Genomic DNA, 18,093 nt, shown 5'->3' with positions numbered 1-18,093 from the left:
TTTCAAAATTTTGTTTACTTTGCATTTGTTGTTGATATGTGAGTTGCGCTTCTTATTTTCAAGCTGATATGATTTTTTAGATTTTTTCGCTCTTTTTACTTCAATCTTAGTTAAGTGCTGTTTAATTTTTTGACATCCGCTGTAAGACAAAAATTATCTATCTGGGGCCACGTTGCAATATATTTTTCAAATTTGACAGAAGCTTAGAGTACTGCATAAAAATTGCATGAGCGATGAAAAGAGACATAAACTGCATATTGGATTCTTGGATACAATAGAAGAAACACTTATAATATCAAAGCTGAAAAAAGTACAGAGAAGAGTTGAGGGAACAAACGAACATCCTGTGACTACATTAAACCTTCGATAAAGCAAATTCAGTTCGTTTATTTTTTTCTGAAAAGCATTTGCGTGTAGAAACCATAGAATAATCGTTTCGGAACCATGTACTATACGTTAATTGTGAACGAACTTTGGAGCCATATAAGAAACATGTAGTTAGTATGGATGTATCATGCAAGATCCGTTTATGTATCATGTAGGATTCTCGCAAGTATAGACCATATAAGAAACTTTTAACAACATTATAGCGAGCATATAAGAACCTCGTATCAACAATATATGGTGCTAATATACCATAATTTGTCTAAAGCGCTTAAAGTTGAGACTGCTGTATAAGCATTGCATGGGTGTTGAAAGAAGGTACAAACTTGCATACCGGATTCTTGGATACCATCTAAGAATTTTATTTGGAAATCTTCGCCAACATAGCAAGGTCATATAAGAAAATTTTGTATGGCCTGCATAGGAATTTATATAGTTTTTTGATCTGGTTCCCAAGAATGATCAACCCGGGAATTCACTAAAATCATTCTGTTGATTTTCAGTTGTTGACTGCGAGAGAACTTTCTCGTCTCTTTGAAACAACAAACCATGATATTCTAACTCACATGGTTTCAAATATTCAAACAATACAATGCTTCGATGAGTTAAACACGTTAGATTTTTTACTAACCTGTTTTTAGCCAAAATGCATGGCTCGTTTTAACCAATCAATTATAACATCCCTGATATGATGTTTAGGTCACGGGACTCTTGCGAAGGCGCAGAGAAAGTCTGCCATGAATTGCGAAACGGATACCGGTGCGAGATTTAAGGCAGAAGTGTTTATGAGAGTCAGGTGCTTGCTCACAAATAATGAAATTGAAATCTAGCACCGCTTAAGGAAAATTGAGCATTTTATAACCTAGCATCGCAGAGACATGACATTTTAAATCATGATTGTTCGTGTCTCAAATGTTCTGAAGAAGTATGTTTTTCGCATCGTTAGTAAAGGCATGTTTTCCAGGTCCAGCTACAGAAAAATGGGATTGAATTCTACGGGAAGATGCAACAAGTTAACCTTGATGTCGGTTTCGACGTCAATGCTGATGAAATAGTGTTAGTAAAGATTGTTATATCGTTTTTGTTCGCATGAAAAAAATGCGACTGCAAACCAATTTCTCTGTGTTTGTATCCATTATTTGGAAAGGAGCTTCATAGATGGTTTGAAAAAAATAAAAAATGTAGGCGATTGTTGGCACATTACAGTGCAGAGGTATACCCAAATCGTCACGGGCAGATCTGCCCGATGTGTGTCTCTCGTATTCGTTTTTACTAAGTTAATACATTGAAAGTGGTACAATATTGCGGAAAATAGCTACTTTAGCAGAAACCGGCAAAATGGAAGGGAATATCGTATCCAGTGTTCGTAAAAGTGTCCTAATTTTAGCCGCGAAATACAAGTACAAACTCAATAACCTATTTTTCGCGCGAGTTGTATCACGCATCCGCTCAATTTACGTATCGATTTTTTGCTTACAATGTAGCTCGATTTCGCATATAATCCGCAATTAGGCCTAACTTAATTACTACTTATTTAATTAAGCCTAACTTATTACTACTAGTAGTACTTTATTACTACTTTATTACTACTTATAGTACTTTATTACTACTTATTACTACTTATTAGTACTATTTATTACTACTTATTAAAACTGGCCAGTCCCACATTGATAGACAAAGTCTTTGATGTGCGAGGGATTTTTCGGAAAAAATATCAGGTTTTGTAGTTGCATGTATTTAAAGCCTTTTAAAGCTTTGAAAGCTTCAATTAAATCTTTATTAAAGTGCTTATTGCATGCTCAAAATGCGCGCGAATAATAGATACCTAAATTTGTTACCTACTTTTCACACCGAATGTTCTTTTATTTCGCAAAATTGGTGGAACCCTTTTTGCGAAAAGTAAGATACAAAGAATGTCATCTAATTTCTTTCATTTTATGTAACTCATTTCCGAGCCGGAATTTTACTAAGGCGGAAATTTTGGGGTATACCTCTGCATCGTAATGCAACGCTATGCTTTTTTTCGTGATCAGTTTTTCATTCAATTTTACTACTTTTTTGCATATTTCTGAACCAGGTAAAGATAACATAGTAACTTGGCGTACCACAGTTTTGTAGAACAACGAAGGCTGTAAATTTCATGGTTTTGTGGACTTTTGTTTTTGAGTTTTTACATATATCTGTTTTAAGAAATAGGATCTGTTTTCTCAGTTTTAATGACAAGAGCATCCAAACATAGAACAAATTGCGATTCATTGGTCATTTCCACTTTTCAAAAAATTGAAAAGCAAGCTATTTTGTCAATTTCAATTTATGAAAGTTTATAACATTGGCATTGTTCGGGTAACATTGCAAATATATTTTCCCAGTGTTTAAGAAATTTCTGAGTTTTTTGTCGTAATTTTGACTGACCATCTTGCAAGTTTCGTTTAAAAAAATTGATGACTGGAAAACTTAAAAAAGTATGCAACAAGGCGGCTCGTTAATGTGCGTTCGCACATGATGTTCCGACCCGCGCTCATCTACAATTTTGTCTTAAAGGTCTTTTGACCGACATTTTTGACAAAGAGACAATCAATTGACGAGATCTGCCATTAAAAAGACTACGAGAAAAAAAAACTACAAAAAAGCAAAAACAAAACTCAATATCTAAAAAGCACTTAGTAACAACGTCAAATTACAATCAGACAAAACCCTAACGACACAGATTTTTTTTGTCCTAACTCAAACAGCAGATGGGATATATCTTACTGAGACCCTGCAACAAGTCAACAAAAAGCAGAAATATTGATGCGAAATTGAAAATCAATCAACATTTGTTAAACCAATTAATTTCAAAAGTATTCAAAATCATTGAAAATCATTAGCTTTCAGCAAAGTAATTCTTGGTAATTTTGTTAAAAAGTCAGAATGAAACCAATAGGTCCTGTTTTTGGTTAGACTTAGTCTACGGAACGGACTAAAGATGTAGAAAACCTCAAAAAATACGAACAACAAAATATAAACATTGCGAAAACACAAATTAGAGAAGCCATTAAAATCATTAGCTGTTTTCTGAATATTATCTTATATTTCATTTTTATTTCAATTTCTACATGTACTAATTCAACTAAAGAGATGCTGAATGAACGAATAAGTTCAATTGGGCCACACTTGAAAATGATTGGGATCTGTTATTACGCGATTGTGCTAAAGGAAGCGAAAAAGAAACACAAATACATCACTCACATAACTTTATGAAAACGCATATTGTCAAACAAAGAAAAACATATGTAACGCCATGATATCAGGAAACATGTTAATTTTTAGAATACGAGAAATTGTACTGGACCTCTCAATGATGAGAATAAGTTACAAGTTGACGAAAAGAACAACAAACTGAAAAAATGAAAAATCCTGAAAAATCTGAAAAAAGTATAGTATCCTAAACTTTAAAACTATTCGCTACAAACCAAATTCTTCGAGACAAATCATTCACTGATTTTTGCACTGATTTTTGCACTGATTTTTGCAATGGTTCACTTTAAAAGTTCTCTTTTTTGCGGGAGTCATTATAAAGTAGGTAAAATTTATACTGCGGCAATAGCTCATGGTATGCCAATCATTGTGTTGGTATGGTTTCGCAGAATTTAAAATCTTTCAAATATATTGAGGCTTCATATCTCAATGAAGCATGTGAAAATTTTAAATTTCGTGATTAAATACTTATAGGATCCTCATGAGTTTCAATTTTTCATATCACCAGGAACTTACGAAAATATTTAATATTTGCAATATAAAAATTGCGAAACACGTGGTTGCTTGTTACAGCATTTCAAGGAAGTGAAGAAAGAAAGCTCACATTTGTTCAAGAGTTTTTACGATTAATAGTTACTCTCCATATTCATAAGATGGCGTCATTAGAGGCGTGTAGCTTAATCAACTGGATTTCAATGAGATGTAAAAAACAATATTTGACTGCAATGAGCGCAAGTTGGATAGCTTAGAAAAAATTGTAGACAATTAGTAATTGAAACTGCAGAAAACAAAATTGAAATTGAAGAGTTGCACAATTTTTGCTTTATTTGATAGAAATCAGGTTAGAATTTGATTTTCAAAAGGTAAGAATATTATTGGTGAAGTTTTTGAAGAATGGGGTAATATCCTTTGTCAATCAGTTGATGGAAAGCAAAACACAGAATGTAGCCAAATCAATATTTTTTTATCTTTTATCAATTATATTTAGTATTCAATTGATCTTGAGGCTATCTTCATTAACAGGAAGAAAAAAATCTTTACCGAAAAGTTGAATAAAAAATAAATGTGTTTAGATCAATTTTTCAAACGAAAAACTCACTTTTTGCTGGAATTGTCTTTTCAGTATTGTTTCCAGCTTGTTTTCTATGTAAAGTTTGATACGTAATTATTGTGACCTTTCGGATCACCACAAAACAATCATAAGCATTTATTTTAAATACGGGAACTGATTTTAGTTGAAAATCAATCTACCTTATTAATTAAAATAAAAAAGAATTTTTTAGAGAACTACAAGTTTGTAAAATTCGCCGATAAACTTTGCAGAAAAAAGGTGATTTTTCAAACAAAATGTTTGAATTCTGGAATACTAGTTGATACCAGAGCTGAAGGGTCACTTGCCGCAATCCCTGAGAGCATAGGTTTTTCAGAACACGATTCACTCTCCCATAAGTCATCACGAAACAGTTATATTTCTTGTAGAACTATTGGAAGGCTTCGTTATGTCGAGATAAGAGACTTCGTCACCCCAAATAGCGTCGAAAGTTATTGGTTTTGTCTTGAAAATCATTGCATTGAAGAGTTACAAGCAAGCAAGAGGAGCGTCCGCTTATTCCTTTCTCATTTTCAAAAGTAGTTCAAAACCAGAAAATGTGTTTTTGGGTATTGATTATAATGTGTCCTACTTGTCAACTTTCTGAATTCCTTTGAGAATTATTAGGAATGAGAAAAAATGCACTCAAGGACATTCAAAGTGTATTTCTGTGTTGTTTTGTTGTTATATTCTTTGATTTTTCAATTCAATTTTTCGTTGATTAAAAAATTTTTTATTTCAAAATATTGTTTACTTTGCATTTTCTGTTGATATGTGAGTTGCGCTTCTTATTTTCAGGCTGATATGATTTTTTCCGCTCTCTTTACTCCAATCTTAGTGAATTGCTGTTTAATTTTTTACATCCGATGTAAGACAAAAATTATCTATCTGGGGCCACGTTGCAATATATTTTTCAAATTTGACAGAAGCTTAGAGTACTGCATAAAAATTGCATGAGCGATGAAAAGAGACATAAACTGCATATTGGATTCTTGGATACAATAGAAGAAACACTTATAATATCAAAGCTGAAAAAAGTACAGAGAAGAGTTGAGGGAACAAACGAACATCCTGTGACTACATTAAACCTTCGATAAAGCAAAATCAATTCGTTTATTTTTTTTTTCTGAAAAGCATTTGCATGTAGGAACCATAGAAGAACCGTTTGAGAACCATGTACTATACGTGAATCGTGAACGAATTTTGGAGCCATATAAGAAACATGTAGTTAGTATGGATGTATCATGCAAGATCCGTTTATGGATCATGTAGGATTCTTGCAAGTAAAGACCATATAAGAAACTTTTAACAACATTATAGCGAGCATATAAGAACCTCGTATCAACAATATATGGTGCTAATATACCATAATTTGTCTAAAGCGCTTAAAGCTGAGACTGCTGTATAAGCATTGCATGGGTGTTGAAAGAAGGTACAAACTTGCATACCGGATTCTTGGATACCATCTAAGAATTTTATTTGGAAATCTTCGCCAACATAGCAAGGTCATATAAGAAAATTTTGTATGGCCTGCATAGGAATATATATAGTTTTTTGATCTGGTTCCTAAGAATGGTCAACCCGGGAATTCACTAAAATCATTCTGTTGATTTTCAGTTGTTGACTGCGAGAGAATTTTCTTTTTCTCGTATCTTTGAAACAACAGACCATGATATTCTAACTCACATAGTTTCAAATATTCAAACAATACAATGCTTCGATGAGATAAACACGTTAGATTTTTTACTAACCTGTTTTTAGCCAAAATGCATGGCTCGTTTTAACCAATCAATTATAACATCCCTGATATGATGTGCAGGTCACGGGACTCTTACGAAGTCGCAGAGAAAGTCTGCCATCAATCGGGAACCGGATACCCGTGCGAGATTTAAGCCAGAAGTGTTTATGAGAGTCAGGTGCTTGCTCACAAATAACAAGTTTGAAATCTAGCACCGCTTAAGGAAAATTGAGCAATTTATAACCTAGCACCGCAGAGACATGACACTTTAAATCATGATTGTTCGTGTTTCAAATGTTCTGAAGAAGTATGTTTTTCGCATCGGTAGTAAAGGCATATTTTCCAGGTCCAGCTACAGAAAGATGGGGTTGAATTCTACGGGAAGATGCAGCAAGTTGCCATTGACGTTAATTTCGACGTCACTGCTGACGAAATAGTGTTAGTAAGGAGAGTTATCGTTTTTTGTTCGCATGAAAAAAATGCGACTGCAACACCCCTTTCTGTGTTTGTATCCATTATTTGGAGTTGAGCTTCACTGTGGTGTGAAAAGTTAACAAAAGTAGGCAATTGTTGGCAACGCTATGCCTCTTTTGGTCATCAATTTTTTTTTTCAATTTTACTACTTTTTTTGCATATTTCTGAACCAGGTGGAGATATAATAGTAACTTGGCGTACCACAGTTTTGTAAAACAACGATGGCTGTAAAATTCACTGTTTTTTGGACTTTTGTTTTCCATATTTTAAAGATATCTTTCAAAAAAACGGAACGGTTTTCTCAACTTTTAATGACAAGAGCATCAAAACATTGAGAAAAGTCCGATTCATTGGTCATTTAACTTTGACAACAAAAAATAGAAAAGTAAGCTTTTTGTCGATTTCAATTTGTGAAAGTTTATAACATTGAAATTGCTCGGGTAACATTGCAAAAATATTTTCCCAATGTTTAAGAAATTGCTGAGTTTTTTTTACGTATTCTTGACTGTCCGTCTTGCAAGTTTCGTTTAAATAAATTGATGACAGGAAATTTAAAGAAAAATCGTATAATGTTTTGTACTTGTACTAACCGTTTTTGAACTGTTACTAACCGATTTTATTTAATTGCTTTTTAAGAGCAAAAAAATTACATATCCAGCTTTTCCTTCGAACAGATGCTTAATATCTCATTAACTGATAGATTTTTGTTTAGTTTCACCGCAAATGTTGTTATCCATTAATGTGTACGGAGACGCCGGAATTTCATAAGTTTTAGATGCTTATTTCAGCATTCCAATTTTGATCTCTCTTTCGGAAATACTTTTCAATTAGCCCAAGAATACCAGTGTTTTCCTGTAATTTTGTAAAATGTTAGATTTGTTAATTTATTAAATGTTAAAATTATGGTTCTAATAAGCAATTTTTTAAAATTGTCTTGCAAAAAACAATGACATATAAGGTATCGTACAAATGACCATATACATCGATTTTGCCATGCAAGGACACATATTGCAATGAACACTTTGTTAATTGTTTTTCTACACAGTCTTTTCTTTATCTCTCTATTTTTGTGTTCAGTGTGACAGCAATCATAGCTAAACAGTACATGTCAGACTTTATAGCCCTAGTTCAAAAATAATGCCAAATTTGAAAACATTTGCAAAATGTTGGTCAATAATGCCAATTTGTAAAAATTTGCAAATTATCTCCTCTTAAGGTCAAATTTGCAAAATTTTGCAAAATAATGTTAGATTTGCAAAAATTTACAAACGATCCACCGAGTTCGTTCCGGTCGAGCTCTGCTTAATTTAGCAATGTGGGTGATTTTCCTAACCATTTATCGGAGACTGTTGAATCCAATTGAAAAATGTTTAAAATACACCTTGTAAACGCTATGGGTGGTAAAATCACCCTACAAGGCCAACTAATTACGATAGGGGACACAAATATTCAGACCTCTTTGCAAATATTTGTAAAATTAGTGCATTATTTTACAAAGTTTCCAAATTTCTTTATAAATAAATGCAATTTTGAAATTAAGTTTAAACTAGGGAGGTGAGAAAAGAACAAAAGAGTAGTTTTTCGCAATGACGAATTTTGGTGACGCCTTGACTTTGAAGAAAATGTTTTGGCAGCCTAATTATACGCAGTTGGTGTTCTAGTATTTTATAGGTGTTTACAGGAACTCAATATGTGATTAATTTTAATCACGTTTTGGCTGGTTTTCAATTTTGTTTCAAAAACTGTTAATGTAGACTACATTTACTCATTTTATTCTTTTTTTTCGGTCTGTTTACCACAGCCCCCTTTATGAAAATACATTTTTTGAAAAGTTTTATCTGGATATCCTGGGCGAATGATTTATCAGAATCTGATCCAGCAAAATCTTTTAAAATTTTAGGTCTTTGAAACTTTTCCGTCCCATCAAACAACAAATTAACAAAACATGGAGCCGGATACTGAAAATTTTTTTCAAGGTATTGATTTTGTTCTTTATTTTGAAATTTTGTTGATCATTGATTGATTTTTCAGCAAGAACAAAATTATGTCAGAAAAGCGCAGAATTGCGCTTAATTTTCAAAAATTTTAGCGCAAAAGCAAAGCTTTTATAATAAACCATTGAAATATGCTGAAGATTATTGAGTTTTTTTGACGTAATCTCGACTGACTGTCTTGCAAGTTTCGCACAAATAAATTGATGAGGGAATATTTGAAAAAGTATTCAATATTTTTTGCACTTGTAATAGCAGTTTTTGTACTGTTACTAACAGACTTCATTTAATCTGACAACAAATTAACAAAACATGAAGCGGGATACTGAGAAGTTTTTCGAAAATATTGATTTTGAAAATTTTTTGATCATTGAAACTTTGTTGAAAATTTTACGCGCAAAAAGCCTTACATAATAAAGCATTGAAATGTGCTGAAATGTACCCGAACATGGATGCAATTTCAAAGCTTTGTTCACATTTTGGAGCATTCTCATGTGAGATGATTTCGCTGAAATTTTTGATAAGTCTAATCAGAGAAAGCTCTAATCAAAAAAACATAGCAGAACAAGTCCTGACGTACAATTCAAAGAATTTTCATTAACTAAACAGAAAAACTAGACCTAGAATGGACTATGAGTGAATTGAGAAAACGATTTTTGAAAAAATCAGAACAAAAATTAAGAAATAAACAGAAAATCAATGTCAAAATGCCGCATGTGAACAAAAAACCACTAGCAAGAAATGAAAATTTAATTCAAACAAAAAACTAGGCCTAGAATGAGCTGTGAATGGATTGGAAAAACCATTTAGAAAAAAATTCGATCCAAAAAATCGAAAAAACAGTAAAAATCAGAGTGAAATTGCCGCATGTGAACAAAAAACCACTACCGAGAAACCGAATTTTTGTTCAAACACCGATTTCTCACTCTACTTTAAAATTAGAGCGAAAAAAATTCACGCCGCAAAATCACTCGCTTTTTCGCTCCATTTCCTGTTTCGGCGTGACCAAAATCACTACTCCAATTTGACTTCAATCATGAAAATGTGTGAACAGACCTTAAAAAAAAATACAGTGCCCCAATACAATTCAAATTCTTTGAATTGTAAAAATTCTAATAAAAATATTGTAATAAAAATGCTGCTTTAATATAAAACTCACAACTTGAAATTGATTAGTTAGCACACATTCATGTTCGTTGTTATCAGAAATGGGAAGTTTTAGATAAAAGCGTGCTGGACTCTTATTGATTTACTACAGCGGTCATTTAATTTTTACTGCATGCACAAATTGCCGGTTCAAGATTTCAGCGCCGTTTTTCAAAATCGGCGCCGACTTCTGCTTGTTTCTTCAGCACATTTCTTGCATAACTTATAATACCTCTGACGCACTTCCTACAAACGTTCAGTGCAGTTTCAGGGCACCACTCTCAAATTTTTAGCGCTTTCCGTAAACAATCTCGGAATCGGACCCGGCTATATTAAGTCACAGTTTTTATCTATGTGCTTTTTTCTGGAACATTGCGTTTCATTTTATAATTTTAGTTCGATTGCACGAAGGCGATTCATGTTTTCCTTAGGCTGAATTATTCATAATTAGCCTTGAATTTAAGACTTGCACAAGACTGACAAGTCGAAAATGTGCTATGACGATAGTTGTGAATCAGTACTTAGATTTTTCATTACAATTACCCAGTCGTACTGATATTGACTTGGCGTTAAGTACGTTGTTCTCATTTCAAGCTTTCAAAATTTGCAGCGAAATTGTGCTGTCATTGCATTTAGTCCTCATTTAATTTCTGCGAAAGATGACAAGATCGGGATATGGCTGTTGACTTTTTTGAATGGGTCTTGAAAACTAACGGCTGCTTAACTTTACCTTTCAGAAAAAATTCAACAATTATTGCCATTTTTTATGTTTTCAGGTTTTGCTGTTCAACTATGAATAATGCGTTGGACCATGGAGCGCTAGTGTAAGTATTGACACAAGGCAGCAGCAAGATAATCAAAAATCAAGTCGGTTGCAGATGCTAGTCTTGCGAAAATTTCCAAAAATTTTGCAAGAAGACCCTGGTTGAACCCAGATATTACCAGGAAACGTTGATGAAACCTAAGCCGACGTCAATTAGGTGTAGGTTAATTGGCTCTGTTTGAATTCACTGGGAAATTTGGACATTTATAGAGAAGAACGTAGCGGTTCCAGATGCCCAGCCAGAACTTCAGAAGTATTTCTGAAGAGTCACGTAATCTTGCTTAAAAAACGCCACTTGAACGTTGCAAAATCACGAGTTTGAATGACAATAAGCTTTTGGCTTTGAATATTGTGAATTCTGTTATTTTGGCTTTGTCGCCTTACCAACTTTTGATTTTTTATAACCCGGGCCGAGGTGTTACCGCCTTCAACGCAAAATTATGTAAGATAAGCGGTGAATGCGGTGAACTTACATGAATCAGGCGGTGAATGCGCTGAAAAAACCTTAATCGCCTGGTAGCGGTGAAATTACATAATTTTACCGCTGAATTTAGCGGTGAAAATATATAAACTCACCGCCTTGAAACAAAGTGTCCAAATTATGTAAGATAAGGGTGAATGCGGTGAAATTACATATATTCAACGCTTAATTTAGTGGTGAACTTACATAAATTCACCGCTTAACTTAATGGTGAACTTACATAAATTCACCGCTTAGAAAAAAGTGGTAAAATTGTGTGAGAAGAGCAGTGAAAGCGGTGAAATTACATGAAATCACCGCTTTCTTTAGTGACCCCTTCGCGCATTAGTCTTAGCTATTTAGGGTCTTTGTTTTTTTTTCTTTGGCGGCTAGGTCAGGTGCGCTCCTTAAGGAGCACAGTAATGCGCCGGCTCTAGACTTCAAAGAAGCTAAAAAGGCCCATGCAAAAGCTAAGACAAGTTTACTGCAGCAAAAATCTGAACGCCAAAAAATCGGACAAATATGTAAGATAAGCGGTGAAAAGTTTTTTTTCACCGCAATTCTCGTACATAATTTTTCGGTGAAATGCGGTGAAATTATGTAAGTTCACCGCTTGAGTAAGCTGTGATCATATAAAAATTCACCGCAAAAAATGGAAAAATATGTAAGATAAGCGGTGATAAGTTAGTTTTTTCACCGCAAATTTCGTACATAATTTTGCGATGAAAGGCGGTGAATGCGGTGAAATTATGTAAGATCACCGCTAAAGTAAGCAGTGATCTTACAAAAATTCACCACAATTCACCGCTAAAACATGTAATTTCACCGCTAATATTAAGCTTACATGTTTGTCCGATTTTTTGGCGTTCAGATTTTTGCTGCAGTAAATTTGTCTTAGCTTTTGCATGGGCCTTTTTAGCTTCTTTGAAGTCTAGAGCCGGCGCATTACTGTGCTCCTTAAGGAGCGCACCTGACCTAGCCGCCAAAGAAAAAAAACAAAGACCCTAAAAAGTTTTTTCCGGTTTTTCCTCGACCCGGGAACTGATAAACCACAGAAGTTATCAATGACTTCAAGCAGAGTCACCTAAACTATACTTAAAACAGCAACTTGCAAGTTTTGAAATGCCCTCATAAAAGGTCATGGATTGGAGCTTCTGGCTTTGTATATAGAAATTTCTGGCATCTTAACTTCTGGCACTGTGAAGTTTCGGCACCTTGAAAACTTGCGTATTTAAACACGTTGAGTGGGCTATTTTAAACACCCTTATTAGAAACTTGCTTCGTTTGCTGCTCTAAATTTCATTCTAAAAACTTTCATACTAAAATCCAAAATTTTAGTGAACTTTTAAACAAGTTTATTGGCTTTGTAAAAAGGACATGCCAGACTTTATCAGAACTCAATTGAAAAAAACCATTATTTAAAAACCTTCTATGATGCAAGATTGATGAGACTAATTGGATCTCTTCTGTTATTCTGTTCCCCCCAGTGTTTTTTATGACCCCCAGTTACAAATTATATGTTGTTATATAGCACATTACTATATAAGAAAATAGCACGTGCGCCTGGGGGTCATAAAAGATTTATGTTCACTAAGCGGGGGGGGGGGGGGGGGTGAAACAGAATAGATCCGACCAATTTTTGAAAACGTTGAAAAAGAGCACGCATACCTTTAATAAAACGTATAAAACAGAGACAATTTACCATTAAAAAATTGAACAGAGGCCAACAACAAAGTTAATATTTGACGGGTTTCGATTAGAAAACAAATTGATATGGTAGTCTGGTATAAAGTTCGACAATAAGTTGAATAACAGTTGATCATATTCCAAAAAATTGCATAATTTTCAGAAACGGGATCATAATTAACATCGTTGTCTTTAACTGAAAACATTACGTAAGATTGAAGAGGGTTTAATTAAGATAGTTGAGATTTTTTTGCATTCTCACAGTGCAGAGTGGAAAGGGATGAGGGCGTAAACGTAACAGATGCTTAGGGTGGTGGGGAAGAGCTGGGTGGGAAAATAGAAACCAGAGACCAGTTATGGAGATGAATTCATTTTTTGGGTCTTTCCCATTATAGCCCCCCCCATGAAACTATAGCCCCCATTATCGTATAATTACCAAAATTGGGGGGGGGGGGGGCTATAGGTTACCTGACCACTAAGCTGGGGGGGGGGGGGCTATAATGGGAAAGACCCCATTTTTTTTAGAGAGTTCAAAAGTTCTTCCGGTGACTTACTGTGCACGGGGACAATTCCGACAACAAATGCAGGCTAGTTGCATCCTCCATTACTTAGAAAAATCAGTAAATGTAAGAAAAATTCAACTTCAATTTTTTCCGTTTTTCAGGTGATCGAGATTGCTTCATTCTAACCTGTAGTCCGACTATCTGTCCAGTTTTCGACATAAATTCCATGTAAGTTGTCTCCTAGTCATACCTAGTCTTCATCATTTGAGATAATATAAAGACTGTATCAGATTTTTGTGTTGTTGTTTGTTCATCCTGATAATTTCTTTCCAAGTAATCAGAGTACACAAATTCCGAACATGGTCCACAGTCCGAACATGGTCTGATTTGATTACTGGGGTCTGGTACCTCAAATTAATTATGGCTATCACAAATAAAAAGAAAATGAGGTAGAGGTTTGAACTTGATTTTGTTTTTGTGATAGTCGCGTTTGGATGTCCTAGAACCAATAAATCTGATCAGACCAATTCTAGACCAAGTCATGGCATGATCAGTAATGTCTTGATCTGATCATGGCCCAAAATTTTGTATACGTTGATTATTTAAAGGAACAGCGGATAGAAAAAAAAGCAATTTTGACAACGGAGTGCGAGATTACAGCTGAAAAAAGTTCAATGCACTAAAAGTTTTTGAATATTGTTTACATCGAAGTTGGTTGCCTCAAAGCTGAATGAATACCCGGGTTGACCAAACTTACCAACCATAAAAAGTTACCATAATGGTCCATAAATTTCCAGAAAAAATTCCGTTCTATGAATTTGCTATGGTTTGCAAGTTTCCATAATGGCCCTTTCTATGGTTGGTATTTTTTTATGGCAACTATAAAAAAGATTATAGTTGCCAAAAAAAATGCCAACCATAAAAAAGGGCCATTATGGAAACTTACAAACCATTTCAAGTTCATAGAACGGAATTTTTTATGGACTTTTATGGACCATAATGGTAACTTTTTATGGTTGGTAAGTTTGGTCCACCCGGGAACCGAATTGTTCATGACATTATGCTCAGTTTACATTTGCTATGCTGCCATTATGGCCAGTTCTAGATTAAAAAAGGTACCATTATGAACCGTTCTATGGTTGATAAGGTGCCATTATGGCCCGTTTTATGGTTGGTAACTTACCATTATGGCCAGTTTCATGGTTGGTAAGTTACCATTATGGCCAGTTTCTTTTATGGCGTTTTATGGTAAGTAAGTTACCATAAAAACCAAGTTCCGTATTTCGACATTTCAATTACAGAAAAGGTGTTTTCAGACAGTGATTCCTTTTTTCGACTGATTTCCAAGCAAACTCAAAGTTTTCTATGACCGTTTTTATGGTTGGCAAGTTTCCATAAAAACCATATATGGCGTTGTATGATTCGTAAGTTTTTTTAATGGTGGTCAACCCGGGTAATGAATAGGAATTGTAAAAGTGAAATAATTATTTTTGAATGTAACTTTATTTAAACAGTGTCAAACAGACAACAGTCAAATTGGCAGACGAATTTCTTTCATAATCATTCGGTTGAGGTTTAAAAATCAGATATAATATATACATTGTATTTCTCCTGTACAATATTTGAATTTGCATTTTCAATAAAGACAAGAGATCCGCAATTAATGTACCACTGAAGATGAAATTGAGCTAATTTGGTTTCATCAGTAATATTCTGTAACTGTTTCTGTAACTGTTTCATCAGTAATCATGGTAACTGTTTCGCGCGAGCATAGGTTAAAATGAAAGCTCTATCCTTAAAATTTTATGTCGAACCTGATAATGTTTTGTGAAACATCCCAACTGCAGTGTTCACAAACTCCGATAAGATACCGAAAATTGTTATAACTCTAGGATTTTTTTACCGATATTTCCCAACACTTACATTATGCGACCCTGGATACGGAACCATGATCGAAGTGCAAACGCTAAAAATCACTAAAAAATGTGAGAGCAGCGGCTCTTAAGTCTGAACACGATAAGAGTAGCAAAAATTAAACTTTCACCGCTAAAAACTGTACATATTACGTCAGTTGACGGCAGTTTCATCAGTAGATTTTTTCATTGCTTCCTGTTGGTAGCTGGGAAGTGTTTCACCCTAAATTGTAGTGAGTCCAAATAAAATTGAAACGAAATATCTTAGAAGTTAGTGAGGGGCGGCAAAGTGTAAGAAAAATTGACTGAAGTGAAGAGTATCGTTTTTTAATTTTTTTTGATAAGAATTCCGGCGAATGCTTTCAATGTAACAATTTTATAGCTACAAACATCTTATGTTGCAAAAATTCAAGGCTCTAAATAGGTTCAGACGTTTTGCTAAAAGGTGCAGACGTTTTGTAATGGAAAATAAAAAATACTCTTTTCTTTTTATTTTTTTTTACATTATTGTTTTGACGAAACCTCAATCTGGGTCCCAATGCTGTGCTATTATATCTTAAATCTGCGCTAATATAACACATACTCTAAGCAAACAGTATAAACAACCACTGAGCTGGGTTGCAAGGGTCATAAACAGAAAAAGATATTATATAAAATGAGAACCATCAAACGCAAATCAATTCAAGATTTTTTTTGGTTATTTGATGGGTTTGATGCTAACAATTCAATCAATTGATGAGCGGGAAAGATCAGCATATGATACTCTTATGGCCATACCAGATCATATGCCTTTTAATAGGATGGTTTTGCAAGATCTTATTCGTTCTACGAGATCGTAAATAACAAAAAACAAAATTTGAAATCAAAGTTTTGTAAAGTAAGATCTTAATCAGAACTAACTTGCAATTGAGTATAGACTTGTCCGACACTGATTAACAACGGGAGTCTGTTTCGATTTCTCTTTTATGAAATTATTGTTTTGCCCAGATTTTTCTTTTTCTTTTTTAATAGTTTCTAAAACGAAAAAGACAGATAATTGAATAAAATTTCCCGCATAATGCATTCAATTTTGTCTCAAACTCTGTCGCAATTTTGTCCTTATTTATATTTTCACGGAGGGAAATAGCCGTCAAAGAAGTGCGTTTCTCAAACTGGAAAAGCCCCGCTGAAAATTGGTTTAGATCCTTAAATAGCAGTCAAATTGTCATTTTTTGTATAAAGAACTTTCAGAAAGAAAACATCATACTAGCGGTCAGAAAAAACCGTCAGGGCTTGCTGCGTCTTGTCCTTGAAAAAAGAAACCAGTCAAAACAATCTGCTCAATTTTTTTCGGTTAAAACTCTCTTTTGTTATTTGAAGATCTCGATTTCAACAATTTAACCGATTTGTTTAATTTGATCGATCATTTTATATCTTTAATTACAAGTCGTTTGACCTTAGCCATTTATTTTTTTTGTTGTGAACACGGTGCTGACGTACTGTTGCTTATTTGTTTCAAAGGTAAGCGCTGTTCACAAAGGTTAGTCAAGAATAAATGTATTAAGAATGGTTGTGAGATTCAATTACGGATGAATGCAAATTCGCACGATAAATTTGGGGTCAAACGACTTGTTTGTTTCTCTATTCCACTCAACAACCTCCACTTCCTGAGGCAGTTATTGTAGCCAAACCATTCTGATAGCTTGGTAATTTTATTTTCTTAAAAAAATTTTTAATCTGTATTTTTATTTGTTTTGTTCCTACCTATCAAAGATTGTAGAATACCAAGCTGTCTAAAAGTATGCTCTTTAATTTACCTGTCAGTCACAACCAAGTTTCATGATTTGAAATTGTTTCTTTAAAAAAATTTAAAATAATTTTAGAGATGTGACTTTTTTTGTTGTTTGAGGATCTCAATTTCAACTAATAAATCGAATGATGAGTGGGAAATAGAGTACCACGTTGAAGTCTACATGCCCCCCAGAATCAAACTGGCATTCCTTGTGACGACAGGTCTGGAAGTCCATAATGATCCCATAATTGATCATAACTTTGACAGTAGCCTGAGTGACAGTGACGTCAGCAGAGTGCGTGCTGATAGAGAAGAAAATCTTTCGACTTCGGACAAAAGTGACAAATGGTGGTATATTGACCCGAGCAAATAAAAAAACAGAAAAGCCAGATTAAATATTGTATAATAAACAACAGTGGAATTTATTGTAGTAATGTAGATAAATTTAGTGGCTTGGCAGATTATTACCCAAGCTGAGGTCCCAGACCGAAAGTCCATATGTCCAGACCGAAATGAACGCGCAAGGGGGTGTGTCGTGCGTTCAAAATTAAGTGGTCTTGAAGCACGAATGAACGCACGATAAACTGGATATAGGCAACTTTGAACGCACGATAGTCTGGACATAGCTAACTCCGAACGCACGATAGTCTGGACATAAGCAACTTTGAACTCACGAAAGTCTGGACACAGTGACCCTGGAGCGCACGAAAAATTTTTGAATGGAAAGAAGATTTCTAAACACTGTTGAACGCATGTTTGACTACGCACTCTTACTAGAAAGCCCACTCAATTGAAAGTTTTCGACCCAGAAAACCTCAACTCACTTGAGTTCAAAAGTTACAAAACGTCGAACGCAGAAAAATTCAATTTTCTTTGC

At 34.3% G+C, this 18,093-nt stretch overlaps 1 protein-coding gene across 1 annotated transcript in view; it reads left to right on the top strand.

Moving 5' to 3' along the window:
• The window catches only part of LOC142352932 (uncharacterized), a 58,881-nt gene extending 41,292 nt beyond the window's left edge, over positions 1–17,589 (top strand). Inside the window, exons 10-14 of the mRNA XM_075405089.1 lie at positions 6,796–6,887; positions 10,837–10,884; positions 13,555–13,616; positions 13,694–13,760; positions 17,334–17,589. Of these exons, the coding sequence (XP_075261204.1) occupies positions 6,796–6,887; positions 10,837–10,884; positions 13,555–13,616; positions 13,694–13,760; positions 17,334–17,589 (525 nt within the window). The remainder of the gene's footprint in view (positions 1–6,795; positions 6,888–10,836; positions 10,885–13,554; positions 13,617–13,693; positions 13,761–17,333) is intronic.
• Positions 17,590–18,093: the final 504 nt, after the last annotated feature.

The sequence above is a fragment of the Convolutriloba macropyga genome, chromosome 14 (genome assembly GCF_964194025.1).
Source record: "Convolutriloba macropyga chromosome 14, txConMacr16.3, whole genome shotgun sequence".
In the NCBI taxonomy this organism is placed as follows: domain Eukaryota; kingdom Metazoa; phylum Xenacoelomorpha; order Acoela; family Convolutidae; genus Convolutriloba; species Convolutriloba macropyga.
This window is presented reverse-complemented; position numbering and strand designations above follow the sequence as displayed.